General features: G+C 55.3%; 1 protein-coding gene across 1 annotated transcript; it reads left to right on the top strand.

Moving 5' to 3' along the window:
* The first annotated feature begins 16,591 nt into the window (after positions 1 to 16,591).
* B3GALT9 (beta-1,3-galactosyltransferase 9) lies at positions 16,592 to 17,716 on the top strand. The gene has a single exon (XM_035555363.1). The coding sequence runs from the start codon at positions 16,592 to 16,594 to the stop codon at positions 17,714 to 17,716; it is 1,125 nt and encodes a 374-aa protein (XP_035411256.1).
* The last annotated feature ends 215 nt before the right edge of the window (positions 17,717 to 17,931 follow it).

The following is a 17,931-nucleotide window of genomic DNA, read 5'->3' as shown; positions in this document are numbered from 1 at the left end:
TGCTGCTGGGAGTAAGAAGCTGTCCCTCCCTCACGTTCCCATGCCACGAGGCCCCTCGGTGCTGCTGGGGATTTCCAAGCCCTGCACACCAGGCTCCCTGAAATCACCGGGCCTTCAATGACAGGATGCTGTCACGGGCAGGGACAACAGGCTCACGATTCACTCCAAACAACCACAACAAAAATTAAACCGAATCAGATTATTACACTAAAAAGAGAGCAATGCACTTGTCACAGCCCCCTGCTCTGTTCCCGGAGCCACTAGCCAACCCTCTACTATTCCCTGTGTAAGAAGGGGAATATAATTCCTACCGGCAACACCACAAGCCTCCGCACCTCAGCGACTCCTCTGTTCACCTCCTTTAGCTGTCGCTTTTCTCAATGCGGCCACGCTCGCTGCCCAGCCCCAGGGCAGCCCATACGTCCACGAGCTGGAGATGCCATAAGGAACCTCACCCACAGGTCTCTGTCCCCTTTTTCCAAGGTTTGAGGTCTTTTCAGATGCCTCCTGGCTGCAGGACTGCTCCGGGCCCAGGGTCTGCAGCCTGCCCCCATGCCTCTCAGCCTGAGCGCTCCTCGGCCACCCGATCTCGCCGTGCTATGTCCCTTCCCGTGTCACCCTTCCTGTGTCACCCTTCCCGTGTCACCCAGCAGCTGTCCCTGGGGACCCTGCTCCAGCTGCTGACATCACGAGGAAGCCCAGAAAGCCAAGTGGGTCTTGGCCACTTCCAGCTCTCCTAAGCAGACCCTTCTCATCCCCCACAGATCCTACCGCTCCATTGCAGGCTCCATCCTGCCAGCACACCCCTTTGCAGGTGCAGGCAGACCTCCTCCCTCCAGCCTGGGGCACAGAAAAGCTTTCCTCCAGCTAAACTGAGCCTTGACAGTCCTTTGCCCTCTTGCTGTTGCCCAATCTTTTATTTATTTATTTTTCCTGGGGCTTCCCTTCCCCACGCGGAGCTTACCTGGGACCGACTTCATCCACCCCACCTTGGGAGCCAGCCAAAAGCCTCATCTCAGTAGATGCCTGGCTGCAGGCAGGAGAAAGCTATCTGCTCCCAGCTGCCATCAGGGTGAGCAAGGAGAGCCCCTCCAGGCAGAGCTCGTTACTCCCCAGGATCGTTATTCTCAGGAACCAAGGGCACACCTGGTATCCCACAGCACAGGATCCTCTCACTCACCCTTCTGCCCCCAGCTCTTACATGCCCTCCCAAATCTGCCAGTGCCCAATACTTTTCAGGCTCATATTAAAAAAAAAAAAAATGCGGCTGCAAAATCAGGACACTGCTAATTCTTGCTAATGATCTGCTGGGAAAATCCTCCCTTCTGCTATAAGCAGCCAGGAACAAAGCACAGAGAAGAAACTTCTTGGCACTCCAGACCCCTGCAGAATGCTCCCTTCTACTGAAAGCAGAAAATAATAGAGAGGCGTGGGAGGAGGAAGAGTCTTTTCACATTGCTCGGGGATACAAAGGCTTACAGGAATAAACCCCGAGAGGCAGGCTTGTCAACCTGCCTGCCAGACCAGGGCTGTAATGGGGCAAAGGGGGGGATGTCTCCTGGTTTAGGAGGCAGGAAACAAACAGAAGGGCAACATGAAGCAAACATTGTTTGTGGGGTCCCACAAGGCTCGCTGCTATTCTGCGAATTCAGAAGTGATGGCGATGAATCCAAATTATCCAGTATGGCCAAACCTGGACCTGACTGTGAAGAGCTGCAGGAGGATCTTACAGTATTGTGTGACCTGATGACAAAATACTGATGAAAATTAGCATCAATAAATGCCAACTAATCCCAAATGGGAAGGAAGGGGACAACATATTCCCGCACAGGCACTAAAAGGTCTGCAAATGAGCAGCCAGAAAAGAGCCAAAGTCACTGCAGATAATACCACAGTCAGCAGCAGCCTGTCAGTGGTGGTCGGAGAAGACAAGCAGAACCTGAGCAGAGGCTGTTAGGCTGCAGGCAAACCCGCAGCGGAGCCGTGCATGGTTCTGGTTCCCCTCCTCAGAGATGATGGGGCACAGAGAAGGGCAACAGAGGACTACGGGGACATAAAGCACTTTGTACAAGGAGAGACTAAACAGATCAGGAGGAGCCTTATGCCTGGAAAGAGACGCGATGAAAGGGAGGCGAGATCAGACAGAGCGACCAAGGAGCACATCACAGGAGCTGCAGGAGCCCTGGGCAATTACAGGACAGCAGGCTCAAGCAGAAAGCAGCGTGCTTTTGCACAGACCAACCGCTTCAGAGAAGCCACATCCTGTGGTGGAAGCAGAAAGTAATGGGTTTAAGAGGGACCAAGCAGGTCCCTGGGGAGGCATCTGTCCCTGCGGCTCTGCACAGCCGTGGGACACAGCCTCAGCCCCAGGAGCATAACCAGGGGCTGTGCTGTGCCTGCCCCAAGTGCCTGCCACCAGCCGCAGGACACAGGGCCAGAGGCACCTGGGTTCACCCCAGTACAGCCACTTGTCTGTTTTTATTCACAAGAAGGATGAATGAGATATTCCACAGTCCAGCACAGTTTGACACGGATGCAAGAGAAATATTAACAAGGCTCCAGAATAAATTGAGTGCGGCACTTGGGAACCATGTGTGGAGGTCAGGAAGAGGTCTCTGTTGGAGAGTTGGGAGGATCCAAATAGATGCTGCAAATATTTCTGCAGAGCAGAAAAAGGCTTGAACACAGGCAATGACCTACTTTGCTGCCCTCCAGTGAAGGGTGACACAGCCATGCTAGAACCCAATGGCATTTTCTAATTAAACTAAATAGCAGGGACATTCCAGAAACCCCTCTCTAGAGACAGATGGGTCCTGCAGGATGCTCTCCTGTGGTGGTTTTAGCAGCACCACCTGCTGACAGACATGCCCAGCCCTGGACTTCAGGCTCCTGCACGCTGTCCTGTCCTAGGCAGCTGAGGAAAACAAGAGCAGAATTCCTTCTTATCTCTGCTACATAAACACTGAAAATACGTGGTGTTTGGCCCTGGAGTTTTATGGCTCCCTATTGCAATTTCTCCTGGAACAGGGAGGCCAAGATCCCCACAGCCACAACGGTTGTTGCAATCCACAAGGTTGGCTTTTTGGAAGCTGATCAATGTCTAAGCTAGTAATCCAGCCTGGCAGAGCTGGCCATTAATTAGCTACAGTCTGGTTCAGTGCGAGCTCTGCCAAGGAAGCATCTTGCCACTCATTTCCAGGAAGTGGAGAGAGAGCTACAGGCTGCCAGCTACGGGGACCACTCCTCTGCTGAACCGAGCCAGGTCACTCGACAGACCCAGCGTGGGGCAGGAGAAGCCGTGGGAGAGCCATCCTGCATCTGGAGCAGTGCGCGCATTGAGCCTGAACCCAGTTTTAGTCAATGTCTTTCTGTTGCATTCACATCCTTCGTGGACTCAGATCAGCCCTCGCATCGAGACGAAGCCCTGGAGAGCCAAGGACAGCGGGCGCTCGGCTGGCCTGGCCCCAGCAGAGGCTCTTGCCAGAGAGGCAGGCGATGCCTCCAGGCAGTTTTTGCTGCCGCTGCTTTCAGCCTGGCTGCGACTTCCAGGACAGCAAGCACGATCCTGGCTGCCAGCCCGGTGGGACTGGGGGCAGACCCCGCTGCAGCACAGCCCCCATTGAGACCAAGCCCCCTCCATGAGCACAGAGCAGAAAGCGGCTGCCTCTCGCCACCCAGGAGACCCGGGAGCCAGGGCAGCAGCACAGAGGCACAGTGAAAGCACGAGGGACCAACACGCTGCCCCGTAACGGGGGCGGTCACCACAGCCCCCAAGCAGCCTTCAGAGCGAACAAACCCAGCAGTGAAGCGCACCCCACGGCACAGGGGAGCCCAGGGACTGGTCCCACGGTGCCACACCAGCAGCACGAATGGGCCACCCAGCTGCAGCTCTCCAGCCCCCAGCTGCAGCCTCTCCAGGGCTCACCCTGATGCTGCCGGTGCTGCTGTGCCCCGCAGATCCCATTGGGAACAGATCCCAATGCCGTGGCGAGGTGCCCAGCCGGCACGGGACGGGCGGCGCACAGACAGCGCTCCTGGAGGAGGCTTCAAAAACAGACACGAGAAAAGCCACGTACGTCTGAGGCACGGCCGCGATCCTCCTAAACGGCTTCTCCAGGTATCACCGTGCGTGTCTTCTCGGTTCGCCTTATTCTTCTGAAACAAGCCATGGTGACGGGAGGCAGCGGGTGGAAAAGCCACCTCTGCTCTTGCACGTCTGCTTCTCTCGCAGGCCCCCTCGCTTGTGCAAGGTATTTTCGCGTGAGCCCTTCCATATGGCCTCTCATCCATCACTGCTTCTTGCCAGAGTGCCCTTACATGGGCAAGGCGGAGGAAGCAGAGCTTCTGGCCAGGAGGAAATCCTGTATTCCCCTAAGTGACAGCCTAGCTCCTTGTACAAACATTTACCCATGTTTCCCATGAGGTAGAAAAGTAAAATTTAGGCTATGTGTACCCTAAGTGCCAGAAATGTGTATTTGTTCTCCAAACATTCCTTTAAGTGCTTTTATGGTTAACCCTTTGCTTTCCGACAGCTTTCAGGATAATTGTCCCCTTACAATGAGGACCAACAGAGAGCACACAGACACTTACACCCACACCTGCACACTCAGGTGACCAAGGAGATGGAGTTTATCTCACCAGCTTCCAAGTCACCCCTAGATTTGCAGAGCAAGGGGACAACAGAGGCATCAACCCATTTTAATCGGGCCAGCCCAGCTGATGTCCCCCTGAACACGAACGTTAGGCAGAAGGCACATTTAACGTGCTACACGTCTTTGCTGCTCAGCTCTACCCCGGCTCTCACATCACATCCCCCGCACACACCTCTGGTGCTGGGTCTGCTCGTCTGCCACCACCCCACAGCCACACGCACCCAGGCACACGAAGTGGGGCCATAAACCCGCATGGGGGTCCTGGTGTGTGCCAGGCACACTGTGCTCGTCAGGCACAAACCCTGCACCAAGCAGGGAGCCTCCCCCTGCCTCAGCTGGACAGAGGAGAAGCCCCAGGAGGTGAGGAGGAAGGTCTCGCTCCGGCACAGGCGGAGGTGCTGAGCACAGGCGGAGGTGCTGAGCACAGGCGATCACCCTCCACAGCGATGCGCGCCCCCAGCCGCAGGGGGAAACCAAGCAGCAGAGCAGCTAGCAGGTCCCTAGACCACCCAGAGGGTGGGATGGTGCTTGTTGCTCCGGCACGTTTCTCTTTGCACTGTTTACAGTGAACGTTTCCTTCTCCTTCAGCACTGAAAGCCTACGTTAGAGATCCAGGCTGCACCAGAGCTTGGGAAACGGGCAGCTGCAGGAAACTGCCGAGTCCTGTGGGCTCGAGGCAGCTCATTTGGTACCTCTGGAAGGGCAGCAAAGGGCTGTGCCCAGCAAGCAGGCGAGAGGAGCCGCAGAAAGCAATGGCATTTCAACCTCTTCAGAGCCGGAGGGGGTTAGAAACACACGGAGCTGTGTAATCATAATTAAAACCCCAAGCTCTTCTATTCAGCTTGAAAAAGACAAAGGGGAGGACCTTTGGACAAGGATTTTGTTGTGTTAGATGAGGATAAATTCCACCGAGCAGTATTGCAGAACAAGCAGAAAGGAGCAATAGCTCTGCTGTCTGAGCTCGTGGTTGTCCCGGGTCGTTGGCCCCCACCAGCCGCCTCCCCTGACTGCTCTCTGCACACACATGGACACATTTGGTAACCTTATCGAGGTCATTGTGTCTGCAAACACACTGAGTACAGGTGCGAAACGAAGAAACAGGTTTAGGTGAAGGTACTACAGCCCCATGGCTGCCCCAGCACGCCCAAGGCCCCCAGACAGACAGACTTCCAAGCGGTGCTTTGGGGAGTTGGGTGGTCCTGAGGCTCTGCAGTGCCTGGGCTGCATCGGACACTGTTCCTCTGCGGAGAGGACAGCAGGGGGAGAAGTGATGGGGGACTCACCCCCAGCAACTCAAGGACTTTACTGATTGCCCAGCCAGCAGCAATGTTCTGAAGTTAGAGAGTTCACTGACTACACTGCTCCATCTTTTTCTATCTAGTCTTTCAGGAATAAAAGAGGGTCTGCCCAAATCAGTGAGAAGATGTAAACATTAAAAAAAAAAAACACCAACCACACCACTACAGTTGTCCAGCCCTGGGCACAAACCCAGCCAAGGTCCTTATCTGCCAAGAGCGAACCGATGCACACACTTGATTTGCTCGGTGAAGCTGATATTTGTTGAGTGTGACAGTCAGAAGAGCCGCACCAGTAAATGCGATCAGACTGACGACAGTATAACGGAGTTATCGGGAAAAGCTGGGAGACTCCAGCAACAAGCACATGTCCCCTTGTAAGAAAAGCGTCTGCCCCTGCCCAGGCACAAGACAGGCTCCTCCTAGGCACACCGGGAGCAGCTCTTCGCTGCTGCACCGCAGCCCCTGCCTGGCCCCGCACCCCGTAACTTTGGCCAAGCAACACGCGAGGACAGAGCATGGCCAGGATGAGACCTTCCACAGGCCTCAGCCCGGGCTCGGTTCAGGGCTCAGCTGAGGCAGCTCCCCCAAATCCGTGCCCAGCCTGCGCACCTCGGGGCCCCTCCATGTGGGGCAGCAGTGACAGGGGCCTCCGGACACCGCCGCCCCCAGCAGCCTCCCACTGCCCCCTTCCTGGGGCGATGGCACCCAGAGGGGGATGTGGGGTGGGGTAGGGGGGGCTGAAAGCGTCCCGCACAAACTTTCATAGGATCACAGCAGGGAGGGGGCCTGCCAGAGCCCCGACAGGCCCTGGCAGTGCCCCCTTCCCTTTCCCTTCCCCTTTTCCTTCCCCTCTCCCTTCCCTTTCTCTACCCCTTCCTTTCCCCTTCCCCTTCCCCTTTTCCTTCCGCATTCCTTTCCCTTTCTCTTCCCCTTCCCCTTCCTTTTCCCTTTCTCTTCCCCTTCCCCTTCCTTTTCCCTTTCTCTTCCCCTTCCCCTTCCTTTTCCCTTTCTCTTCCCATTTCCCTTCCCCTTCCCTCCCGACCCCACCGCCCCCGACCCCACCTGTGGGCGCTGCCATCGTCGTAGAGGAAGGTGCTGTTGGTGTAGCACTCGGAGCACCCCGGGGCGCCTCCGGCCGCCCTGCCCTCCGCCGGCCGGTAGCTGCCGGGCAGGCTCCGCTCCTCGCCCGCGAGCGGCATGGGCGCAGCGGCTCGGAGCAGGGCATGGGCGCCCCGCGCTGCCCACGGCACAGCCGCAGGCACCGGCGCGCTCCCGGTGCCGCTCCCGGTGCCGCTCCCGGTGCCCGCCGCCCATCACGGCGAGCCCCGCCGCCGCCGCAGCCCGCGGGAGCTCCGCATCTCGGCCCGGGGGCTGCGGGGCCGGCAGGGTGGGAGGGAGAAACGAAGGGAGGAGGCTGCCGGGGGGCGGGAGCGGCCCGGGGGGGGGCTTGTCTGAAGCGTGGGGGCTCGGCACGGCTCGGCTCGGCACGCCTCCGCCGGTGCTGCCCGCCGAGGCTGGCTATGGCACGGCTCGGCACGGCTCGGTTCGGCACGGCCGCTGCACCACGCCGCCACCTGCCGGCCGCGCCCGGCCCCGCCGCCCGCCCCGGGGGTGTGTTTGGGGGCTGCGTGGTTTTTGGTTGATTGTATTTTTATTTTTTTGGCCGTAAGAGCCGCGTCAATATTTGTGCTGCGCGCTGGAAGCGAGCGGCCGGCCCCGGCCCGCTGCGGAGCGGCCGAGCCGTGCTGAGCCGTGCTGAGCGGCCGGGCACTGATCTCCCGGGGGGGCCCCGCTGCAATAACACGGAGCCGCCCCCGGGCGGGGAAGGGCCTGGAAACGAGCCGGGAGCCGCCGGGAAGGGGTTAAGGGGAGCCCGGGGAGCCCTCTGTCCCCTGGGCGTTCAGCCCCACGCGATGCGGTGCCGTGCGAGGCGGTGCCACGCGTGATGCGGTGCCACGTAATGCGGTGCCACGCGTGATGCGGTGCCACGCAATGCGGTGCCACGCGTGATGCGGTGCCACACGCGACGACATGGCCGAGCAAACCCCCGTGGGCAGGGGAGCGGCGCTGCCCCAGCCCAGGCGCACTCAGCCGTGTTGGTTTCTTGCCTTGTTTCTCTCCCAGGGCCCACGCTGTAGTGCAGGCGTTGGGGTGCTCGCCGTGGGACCAAAACGCTGTGTGCCGTGCAGCAGAGGTGACCAGGTGCCCCCCCAGCCAAGCATCGTTTATTGCAAAATAAACCCTCGCAAAGAAAATCAGCGGCCTGGCAATGCTCCTCCTCCCGCACTCACCCCAAATGCCAACAGCCACATAGATCAGACCCAGGGGAGGGTGACAATGGCCAGGAGCACGCCGTGCCCCAAGGAGTGGCAGCCACCAGCTGGTGATGTGGCAGCACACGGAGCCCCTTCGCTGCAGCCCCCAGCTCCAGGCGAGCCCGCTCAGATACTTCAGGGTTTACGCATCTCACCAGGACCGGAGACTTTGTTTCTCTTGCAGCATGCAGTCCTCCTCCTCTCTCTCCATATGGGCTCTCCTACACTAGGAGGCATTTGAGAGAAAAGCAATTAATGCTGCCTGTGCGATCCTTCCATGTGATGCTTCCCGGCCCATCATGCTTTTAAGAAGGAAAGTTATTCTTCATTCACTAATTGCCTCGCATTATCGGGTGCAAAATGTTAACGTGCAGCTCTGCGAGGAGAGGGGGCGGGTGGCACAGCAGTGTATTGACATGCGAGGTGATAACACAGGTGTGGAGGAGGAATTATTTAAAACGTTACGGTGGGGGTGGGGATAGTAAGGAAAAAGAAGTGAAAAAAATGAACGAGAAAGAGCCAGAAGAGGAAACCCATCCCCGCCCGAGTGCTGCAGCCCAAGCAGCGAGGCTGGTGCAGAGCCACATCTGCAAGGAGCTGTGGCCATGAGCAGAGGCCACACGCTGGGGGACACCACTGCTACCACTGCCTGTCCCTGGGGTGCACCTGGCTGCTTGGGGTGCCCCCGGTCCCAGCACTGCCCCCAGCACCACCACTCCTGGCTCCTTCTCCTGTTGAGGGGGTGCAAGGGGAACCTCCAGAACAAATCATTTCTCAGCCTGGAGTTAAAGGAATAAAAACAAAATACTGCCCCCATTGTTTCCAACACAGGAGTTTAAAGGAAGAAAACCCTCCCGGGGGCACGTACGGTCAGCACCAACCACACACATGCGCAATCTGAAGGGAGAGGGGGAGAGAAGGACTTCGTGCTCCTGGCCTGAACCAAGGGCAGAGGCAGCAGCCTGGGTGCTGAGCCCAGGCTGTCCAGATGAGGTGTGGGCAGCGGGGACAGCCAGGCTGGTGGTAGGAGAGGGAGAAGATGTCCTGCCCCAGCCTGAAGCTGTTTGTGAGCTCCAGGCCAGGAGTCACGTCTCGGCGGTGTCTGTGCACATTAATGGGGCGCTGGGGCTGTCTGGGCACACAGAGGAAGCAAACAGCTACCGGGAAGCTCTCCTCGCTCAGGCACGGATTGCTTTCAGCTATAAGGTTGCCCCACTTTGTACGGATGTTTTAATTACGGTTGGCACAACGAACGGCAGCCATCCCCACGAACAGGCACCAGCTGCCCTCACCCGTGCTCCCGGGCCTGGGGATGCTGCGGCCACTGCATGGGAAACTCCGACCCGGTGGGCGCAGGGACCCCTTCGCTCTCCGTGTGAGAGGACTGGGCCGGAGCTCACTGAGCTGAACCCCAAGGGCATCGAGGTGCAGCACCATGCCTGGTGAGACATTCAGCCTTCAGGAGGGTGTCTGTGGGTGCTGGGACCACCAGCATCCCTCTCCCTCGGCGCACCCACACACCGCCACGCTCCACACTCAGCCCCCCCCCTCCTCCGGACCAGGATGTGTCTGACCGCGGCTCCCAGACCTTACAATCCTGCGTCTTCCCACGGCCTCAGGAGCCTGCCTTCACCCCTTTTTCTCCCCTGAAGCCACACTGCCACACGGAGCACCTCTTCCTTTGCGTTGTGGAAAGCGAGGCAGGCTGCGTGCCGCTGAGCGCTCCCGCTCCTCCCTGCAGCCTTTCCCCCGCCGCTGGGCAGCGTTTGTGGCTCTCGGCTCCCCAGTTCTCAGCAGTGCCACAGGGATGCTGCTCTTCCCTTCTGCCAGCACTTCTCTGAGGTTAATGGCAGTAAGATTCACTTATCTGTGGAAACACATTCAGCTCCCAGCTCGCAATGCCCTGGGATAAAGCTTGCACCTTCCCAGCAGCCGTGGATGACACCACCACGATTGCTCATTAAAGGATCGCAGACACTCAGCCCCTCCATGGCATCCCCTCCCCAGAGCACAGGGGGGCACAGGGGGGCACAGCCCCCCCGGTCTGGCTGCCCAGGGAGGGGCCCAGCTCTGGCGCTTTGTGTCTGGAGGAGCAATAAATAAGTCTGTGGGAGGCGGCGGCGGGGATGAGTCAGAGGCACGAAGGAGAGAAAGTCATTTTCTGAGGAATGAATTAACAAAGTCCGGCATGCCTCGGTGCTCCGGAGCCAAATAAATATCTTGTCAGAGGGTGTCCTGATGTGCCCAAACTCCCTGATAACCCCTGCCCTGAGGGCACTTGGCCACGGCTGGGGGGCTGCAGCCCCAGCCCCAGCCCCAGCCCTGGGGCACCCCCAGTTCCACGCAGCAGGTGCCGTCCAGCACCACGCAGGCACTGCAGGATATGGAGAGGAAGCACTGGTGCATGGCCTGAGCCCCAGGAGCCTGCGTTCAGCCCCCTCACTTTGCATTTTTGGGTACAGCACACACGGAACGAAGGAAGGCCCCGACACCGCCAGCGCCGCTGCAGCTGCAGAGCAGCCGCGCAGACACGGACCACGCAGCCCAGCTTGTTCCTCACTGCAAACACTGTCAGAGCGTGGGCCGAACTCAGTCAAAGCCAAGCTTCATTCAAGGCTCCAAATGTTTCAGATGTTCCACATCTCATACAAATTTCACATGAAACCTGGATTCACCAGGGACAAATACAGCACGCGTCTAACTTCAGGGAATGGAAGAGGAAGGCGTAACCTGCGTGGCGTGCTGTGAAAATCAGCAACAAGCGGAAAACTTCTGGTCTACAGCAAAATAGGTGACTTTTCTGCCAAGTTGACATCTTGGCAGAGAGACAACCAACGCAGCCAAGGGGCTGGGAGCCCTGCAGCCCCCAGTTCAACATTTTTCACAAGCTAATGCTCTCTCGATCCAGCTTATATTTAGCTCTGTATTTCTGATGCCGACTGTAGCACTTAGAGAATGCACAGAGGGTTTGAGCTGTCTTTATCAAAGAATATAGTGGTAGCTGGTTGTCAAAGCTGTCATTAAACTCAAAAAGTAATAATCAAACATACACATACAAAAAGATGGAGCTCTGTAATTCCAAGACTGATGTATGCAAAGAAAGAATGAATGCTAGGAACTTGGCTATAAAACATGTTTTTAATGCAGACAACTGAGCCATTACATAGGAAGAAAAGACACCCTCATTTGTACGCCAGGAGTGGCCAATCTATTTGTCTAATATGTCAGCACTCCAGTTTGTTGTTTTGTTTTTAAGTTTTCTACCTCCATTTAACACCCTAAGGAACATTAAATATCAAAAAACAAATGAAATACACGCTGTGTAAGAGTATTTCTATAAACCTTCTCTTCCATCACCTCCCAAGCTTCATGGAGAATTTAGGGTGAAGAATTGCTTGCAGGATCCGAATCATATCTTTAAGCAAAAACATTGCTGTTAGGTGACTAAGACCAAAACAATTGTCTTCCGTTATTTATTGCAACTGATGCTGTTATTAAAAACCAGACATGTCCCTTTCCAGCCCCTTGCGCTATCTGCTCTGCGTGCACTGGTGAAACACAGCAAAAGCAAGAAATTGGCTGGACACCACCTCAGGGCAATTGCCCCAGCAAGGGGAGCGGGTCCTGCCCTGGGTGCCCCAAACTGCTGTCACTGGGGGCTCAGCATCACCCCGGGCAAGGGCCACATCCTTCTCTCTCCTGGCCACAAACACACACATGGGACCTCGCTCCCAGCTCCTCATTGCATTACACATGGAAGCTTTGGATTTTTCCCTCTTTATTCTATTAATTTTAGCCCAAGAGGAACTGGTGCCACCCGCAGCGCATGGGACGTTAACCTGGGCACCAGAAAGCAGATGGAAACCCTGGCTCAGCAGCAAGCAGAGGACAGGCTCAGGTGAAGGTGGCTCCTGGCAGCCCCTCCAGGCACAGACATCCTTGTCCCCTCTCCTTAGCACCCTGCACTAGAGCAGGGGAAGACAGGGCAGAAACTCCTGGTTCCCTGAGAAATTGCAGAAAGAGGCTGAGAAGAACAGCCTGCCTACACATGGCTCACGCACACAGGATCTGGCATGCCTCTGGAGCCAGACCAGCCAAGTGAAGGGCTTAAAGCCTGCCTGTATGAATCAAATCGGTTTTCGGGAAGGTTTTGGGTGGATGGCAGGTGGGATGATGGCTCTGCAGGGAAGGACAGCACATGGCACAGTGTGACTACATGGGGGCATGTGGCAGACAGAGCCTGGGCTCCTATATTTGAGCAAATGTGTGTCTGAAATCCAGTTTTCATTGATTTTCCCCCAAAAAAAATCTCTGTCCGCCCTCCCTCGCCTGCACCACCACTCGAGAACTGTGCGTCATCCAAAGCCTTTGCATGCTCAAGAAGCAGACTCAGGCAGAGAAGAAACAACATAGGCTTTGCTCCCCCTTCCCAAATGTTCAAGCACCAGGAGGGAAGCCAGGAGACTCAGAAAGATGTTTCAGGAATCTTTGGGCACGGCCACTCCCTGCAGCACGTCACACCGGGCACCCTGCAGCGGGACAAGGACCGGCACGCATTGGGCTCTGACCTCCCAATATCTCGGGAGCCCGGGGTCCCTTCCTCTCCAAGCATCAAATCCAAATCCCAGCCATCCTTTGCTCTAAATGCTTCCCGTTCAGATGATAGGTCAAGTTGTCTACAGTGCTGTCAGTGCATCCCTGCTCCTGTTACGAGGTTTGCTTGGATATAAAATAAGGAAAACATGAAAATCTCTTACATGAAACAAGCTACAACCCCATGCCTCAGGAAAACCCATTTTCCTGGACATTTCCATAATTCACACCCACCAGATTTCCTAGGGTTTAAGTGAAGACGCAGGAACAAATTTTACCCAGACCAACCTGAGCTCAGCCCCTCCAGGGATCCTGAATTCCCTCTTCTTCTGCAAGCTCATGAATCTCACAGGGAGCAAGGTTTTCCCTGAACATGTCTGACTTCGGCAACCTTGAAAGCAAGATAGGCTGATAAAGAAACCGCTGTGTATTAAAACACCATATGTTACAGACCCTGAGTTTTTTAAAGGCGATGCGTTGATTTTTGCCCAGCAAACCCTGTGAAGCTGACGGTGCTCATGGCACCCAGACCAGTTATGTGACCCCCCCAGCACTCACCGCTTGTCCTCAGACCTCTCCCAGTGTGACCCCACCAAGCTCTGCAGATAAAATTTATCAGCTGAACCTCAGGGAACAGCTTTTGTTGGATAATGTAAATACATGTATATTTTGTATACATATGCATATATTTTGTATGCATATGCGTACGTGACTATTTGAGATTACTGCTGCCACCACAAAGCCATGCAAAAGAAATGACTTCAGATATACTGCAAGCATCACGCTGTGTGAAATTGCAACAGGGCTGATACACATGTGGGTCTTATTGTTATTTTAAAAACGCACAATTGGGAAGGCCAATATTTTTAATGGAAGTGGTTTCAAATACTGGTATTATTTACTTATTAAATAGTTTAGCTGGAGACAGAGCATCTTCAAAGGAGGAATTTTTTCTCAGAATGTGTATCTGGGGCTACAGTGCTATATTATTATACATGAAAAATATTTCGTTATTAGCTTTTTATTTCAGAGAACACATTTAACTGACACTTCCCCTGCTGACAGCTTGCCAAGCTTCAAAGCACAACTTCTCAGAGGACTACAGTGATTTCGAAGCTCATCCAGACAAAGCTGTAGCCCAGCTGACACACAGGCTACATGAAAGGAGGGTTTCCAGTTTTTGGAGATCCTAAAGCTCTGGTTGGAGCATGTGTGCTGTGTTTGGGCAGTTTTTCAGAGGGGCACAATGCACCTCCCTGCTATGGCTGCATCAGCTGCCCAAGAAGACGAGATTGTCCTTGCCCACAGAGAAAATTTTGATGCCAGCAGCAGCTGGAGGGGTGGAGTGGGAAGCCCTTAGTCACCCAAGCAGGAAGTCCACAGTCTTCTCCCCCTCCCAGGGACATTTGGCTGGTGCTGGCTCCCTCAGGGATGTTTTAGGGATGGTGTGAGGGTCGGAGCAGCGCGCCCTGGGCCTCACAGGGCACATGGCTGCAAACAAGCACAGCAGCAGCACACCCTCCTTACACCCCTTCAACCTGGGATGCACTAACAGAAACACACCCTTGACTGTGAGAAATCTCTTTAAAATTAAAAAATAATGATCTTTCCGCTCCAGTGCTGAGGCTGCCATCTGCCTGCTCCCCCCCAGCCCTCCCCACGCAGCTGCTGGGGACCCTCCCGCCCCGTGCACCCCTCAGTGCTCTGCGGGTACCAGGCCTCACAGAGCTGCTGCCAAAATCAATTCCCCCCGCTGACACCTCCGTCCTGTTCGTGGTGTCTTTGGCACCTTCCACACCAGCACTTCCAGTCCCCTGCGGCTCCCAACCCAGTAGGCCCCAGCGCAGGCTGTGGCCGAGCCAACGTCAACATGCAGAGGCTGCAGGACGGCCGAGGCCGCCACCCGAGGTCCCTCTGGGGGTGGTCATCACAGCTCTGTACTGGGACGTGCAGCCACCACCAAAGCACAAATACCTGCAGTCAGGTGAACCAGGGGTGAAATAGGGGTGGGCAGAGAGCAAAGGACCAGACAGTGCAGTCATCTTGCCAGGGTTCATGCTCCCAGTCTTGTAAATGGGTGCTGGAGGAGGAAGGAGGATGGGGGACACCAAAACATCCCCAGTCTCCAAGCCATGGGCCCCCAAGACATGTCCCCAGCTGCACACCATCAGCTTCTCGTGCACAGCTCCTGCTTCGTGCCTTGCTCCACGGGACCCACTGAAAACAGCTGGCATCAAATGGTTCCCTGCACTTCCCTGGCTCCTGAGATCAAAGTGAGACACCTGGCCTGGAGAACCCCAGCACAGGGAAAATCTCTTTCCCCCACCCCTCTCAGACTGCCCCCAGGACACTGCAAAACCTGGCCAGTAGCACACAAACCCCGATGTGCCCAGGGCAACCCCCATGCCCACAGGGAGCCCTTTGAGCCACCTGCATGGTCACCCCACCACCAACAGGGTGCTCCCAGCTCCAGGGTAGACCAACCTCATCTTACAGCAGATTTGTGCGCCAAATCTCTGCCTGGGGAGGGGCAGAGCACCCGGCACGGGGGTGAGGAACCAACAGAAACACAGCCCAGCTGTGAAAAACAAAAACCCAGGAAAACAGCAACCAACCGCCAGACCTAACGCAGCTCAACACAACCAAGGGACCTCTTTTGCCAAGGTGGCCCCAGCAGTGGCTTCAATTCATTACTCCTCAGATTTTACTGCAAGCCCCAGCTAAATGTTGGGAATTAATAAGGGAACAGCTAGAGCTTCGCTTGCTTTGTGCTTCATGCAGCTGCAACACGATCGCCCCCAGGATCATCTTTCCTCCCCGCAGGCAGGCGAGGTGGAAGCCGCCGTGTGCGGGTTTGGGCAGTAACTCAATCCTGCAGCCCCAGATACGCGCTGCTGCCGAGCCGCTGCTGGGAAGAAGCTGCCTCCGAGGGGAACGCGGAGCCCACCACACGCAGGGCTCCCCACGGCCATGCAGGTGGGTGCTGGGGCTCGGGCACACCCTCACTGCAAAGCATCTACTGGGCGTCTGCTCTGGGCTCCCTCCTCTCCATGAGGTTGGGCTCGCAGTTGCCATTTGTGTTAGGGGAAGGGGAGCAGCAAAAACACAGTCCTGTCCTTGTGCGGGGTACAGCCGTGCACAATGGCACGAGGCTGAGCTGGAGCCCAGCATTGCAGGGGCCTCAGCAAAACCCCTCCTTGGGGCCGGTGAGAGGGGGCTCAGCTGAACCAGCAGCACCCAACAAGTGGGAGGGCCGGGGGTCGGTCCTGGGTAGAGATGGGCTCAGTCCTGCTTCAGCGCTACGGGGCCACAGCTTCCCCTTTCCCCTCTTACCCTGCCAGGTCTCACAAGGCATTGTCAGACCGAGCACCAAGGCTCTCCTCTGAGGAAGTATACTGTCCTTACAGGTCCTCACTAGGAGCTCAGGCCTTCAGTAACAGGCTAAAACCACCCAGAAAGCATTAGAGCAGTCAGTTACTCCTTGGTATTCCCCCAGGTGGATGTGCAGAGATGAGCCATTTAAGCTACAGCATGTTAATGTTCTCAGCTTGAGCTCTCACTGCACCACAAGTAGGGCTGGTCGGGTTTCTAGGAGGTAAAAAGCCGTACGCTTAGTACGTGTACAAATCTAAATGTCATGATTCCACTTTGCCTCAAAGTATTATAAAATGTATTATAATGGTGTTATAAAATAAAAGCCTTTCCAATCTAGTAGCAAGAGCATTCGGTGCCCATGTCTTTTCTTCCCCAGCTGATGCTCTGCAGGCTCCGGACTCACCAGTGGTGCTTCATTCTGTTTAACGTCTTGCTTTTCCACATGCTGCTTTTTGGAGCAGATTTACTGGAGGAATACTTCCTGCGGTCATTACCTCTCTCTTACACTGACGCAAAGACTCTTGAAATCAGAGAGAAGGCCAGGAAGCTGGATATGGACCCTCTAAAGGCCAATCTCTCCAAGTCTTACACCGTCAGCAGTGCAGCAACATGCTCAGACCAAGAGATATTTTTGCTGGTTCTTGTCTGCAGCAGCCCAGAAAACAGGACAAGGCGCAACGTGATCAGGCAGACGTGGGGCAACGTGACAGACACCAGAGGTTATGCTGTCCTTACTTTGTTTGCTTTAGGAAAGCCGGCTTCAGTAGCAGCCCAGCTGGAGATCAATGAAGAGTCTCAAAAGCACAGAGACATTATTGAAGGCAGCTTCATCGATTCGCCCGAGACACAGACGCAGAAGACGTTGATGATTGTGGAGTGGACAGTAACTTTCTGCCCTCACGCAAGGTATATCCTTAAAACAGATGAAGAAATGTTTGTCGGTATTCCAAGTCTGGCTGGATACCTGCTCAGCTTAACACAGCTAGAGGACGTCTACACCGGGAGGGTCATTCACCAAAGAGTGCCTGACAGAGCCCCTCAAAGCCCTGGCTTTGTTCCCATGCATCGATACTCGGAGGAGTTTTACCCAGATTACTGCGATGGGAAAGCGTTTGTCATGTCCCAGGATGTCGTTCGGAAGGTGTACGTGGCTGCCAAGGAGGTGCCGGTTTCACTGCCCCCTGATATCTTTGTCGGAATCTGTGCTAAAAAAGCTGGCATCACTCCCATTCACAGCTCTCGGTTTTCTGGGGAAAAGCACATCAGCTACAATCGATGCTGCTATAAATTCATTTTTACCTCTTCCAATGTGAAAGAGGATGAGTTATTTAAAGATTGGAAGGAAACAAACGATGGGGAAGACTGCTCGCTACTGGAAACATACTATAGTCTGGTGTCCTGCAAGGTTTTGACCTATATTGATAAATTCAAACAGTTTAACTTGGATAGAATAAAAAAACAGGCTCTTCATTTCGCTGATTAAAATTTTACTTTTGTGAAGGAGGCCTGCATTTTCTTCCACCAGCCCTTTTACCCTGTACGTATTCAGTAATAATTTCCTCTTCAAGCTATCTTTTTTTTCTCTTCAACAGCAAATAAGTTCTCAAATGCTGTAGTGTTACAGTAGCAAAAGCATTGTTTGTATTCTACTTACACCTGTACATACCAGTGCATGCATGTAAGTAAAAAGTATTCCAA

Source organism: Cygnus atratus, chromosome 19, assembly GCF_013377495.2.
Source record: "Cygnus atratus isolate AKBS03 ecotype Queensland, Australia chromosome 19, CAtr_DNAZoo_HiC_assembly, whole genome shotgun sequence".
In the NCBI taxonomy this organism is placed as follows: Eukaryota; Metazoa; Chordata; class Aves; order Anseriformes; family Anatidae; genus Cygnus; species Cygnus atratus.
This window is presented reverse-complemented; position numbering and strand designations above follow the sequence as displayed.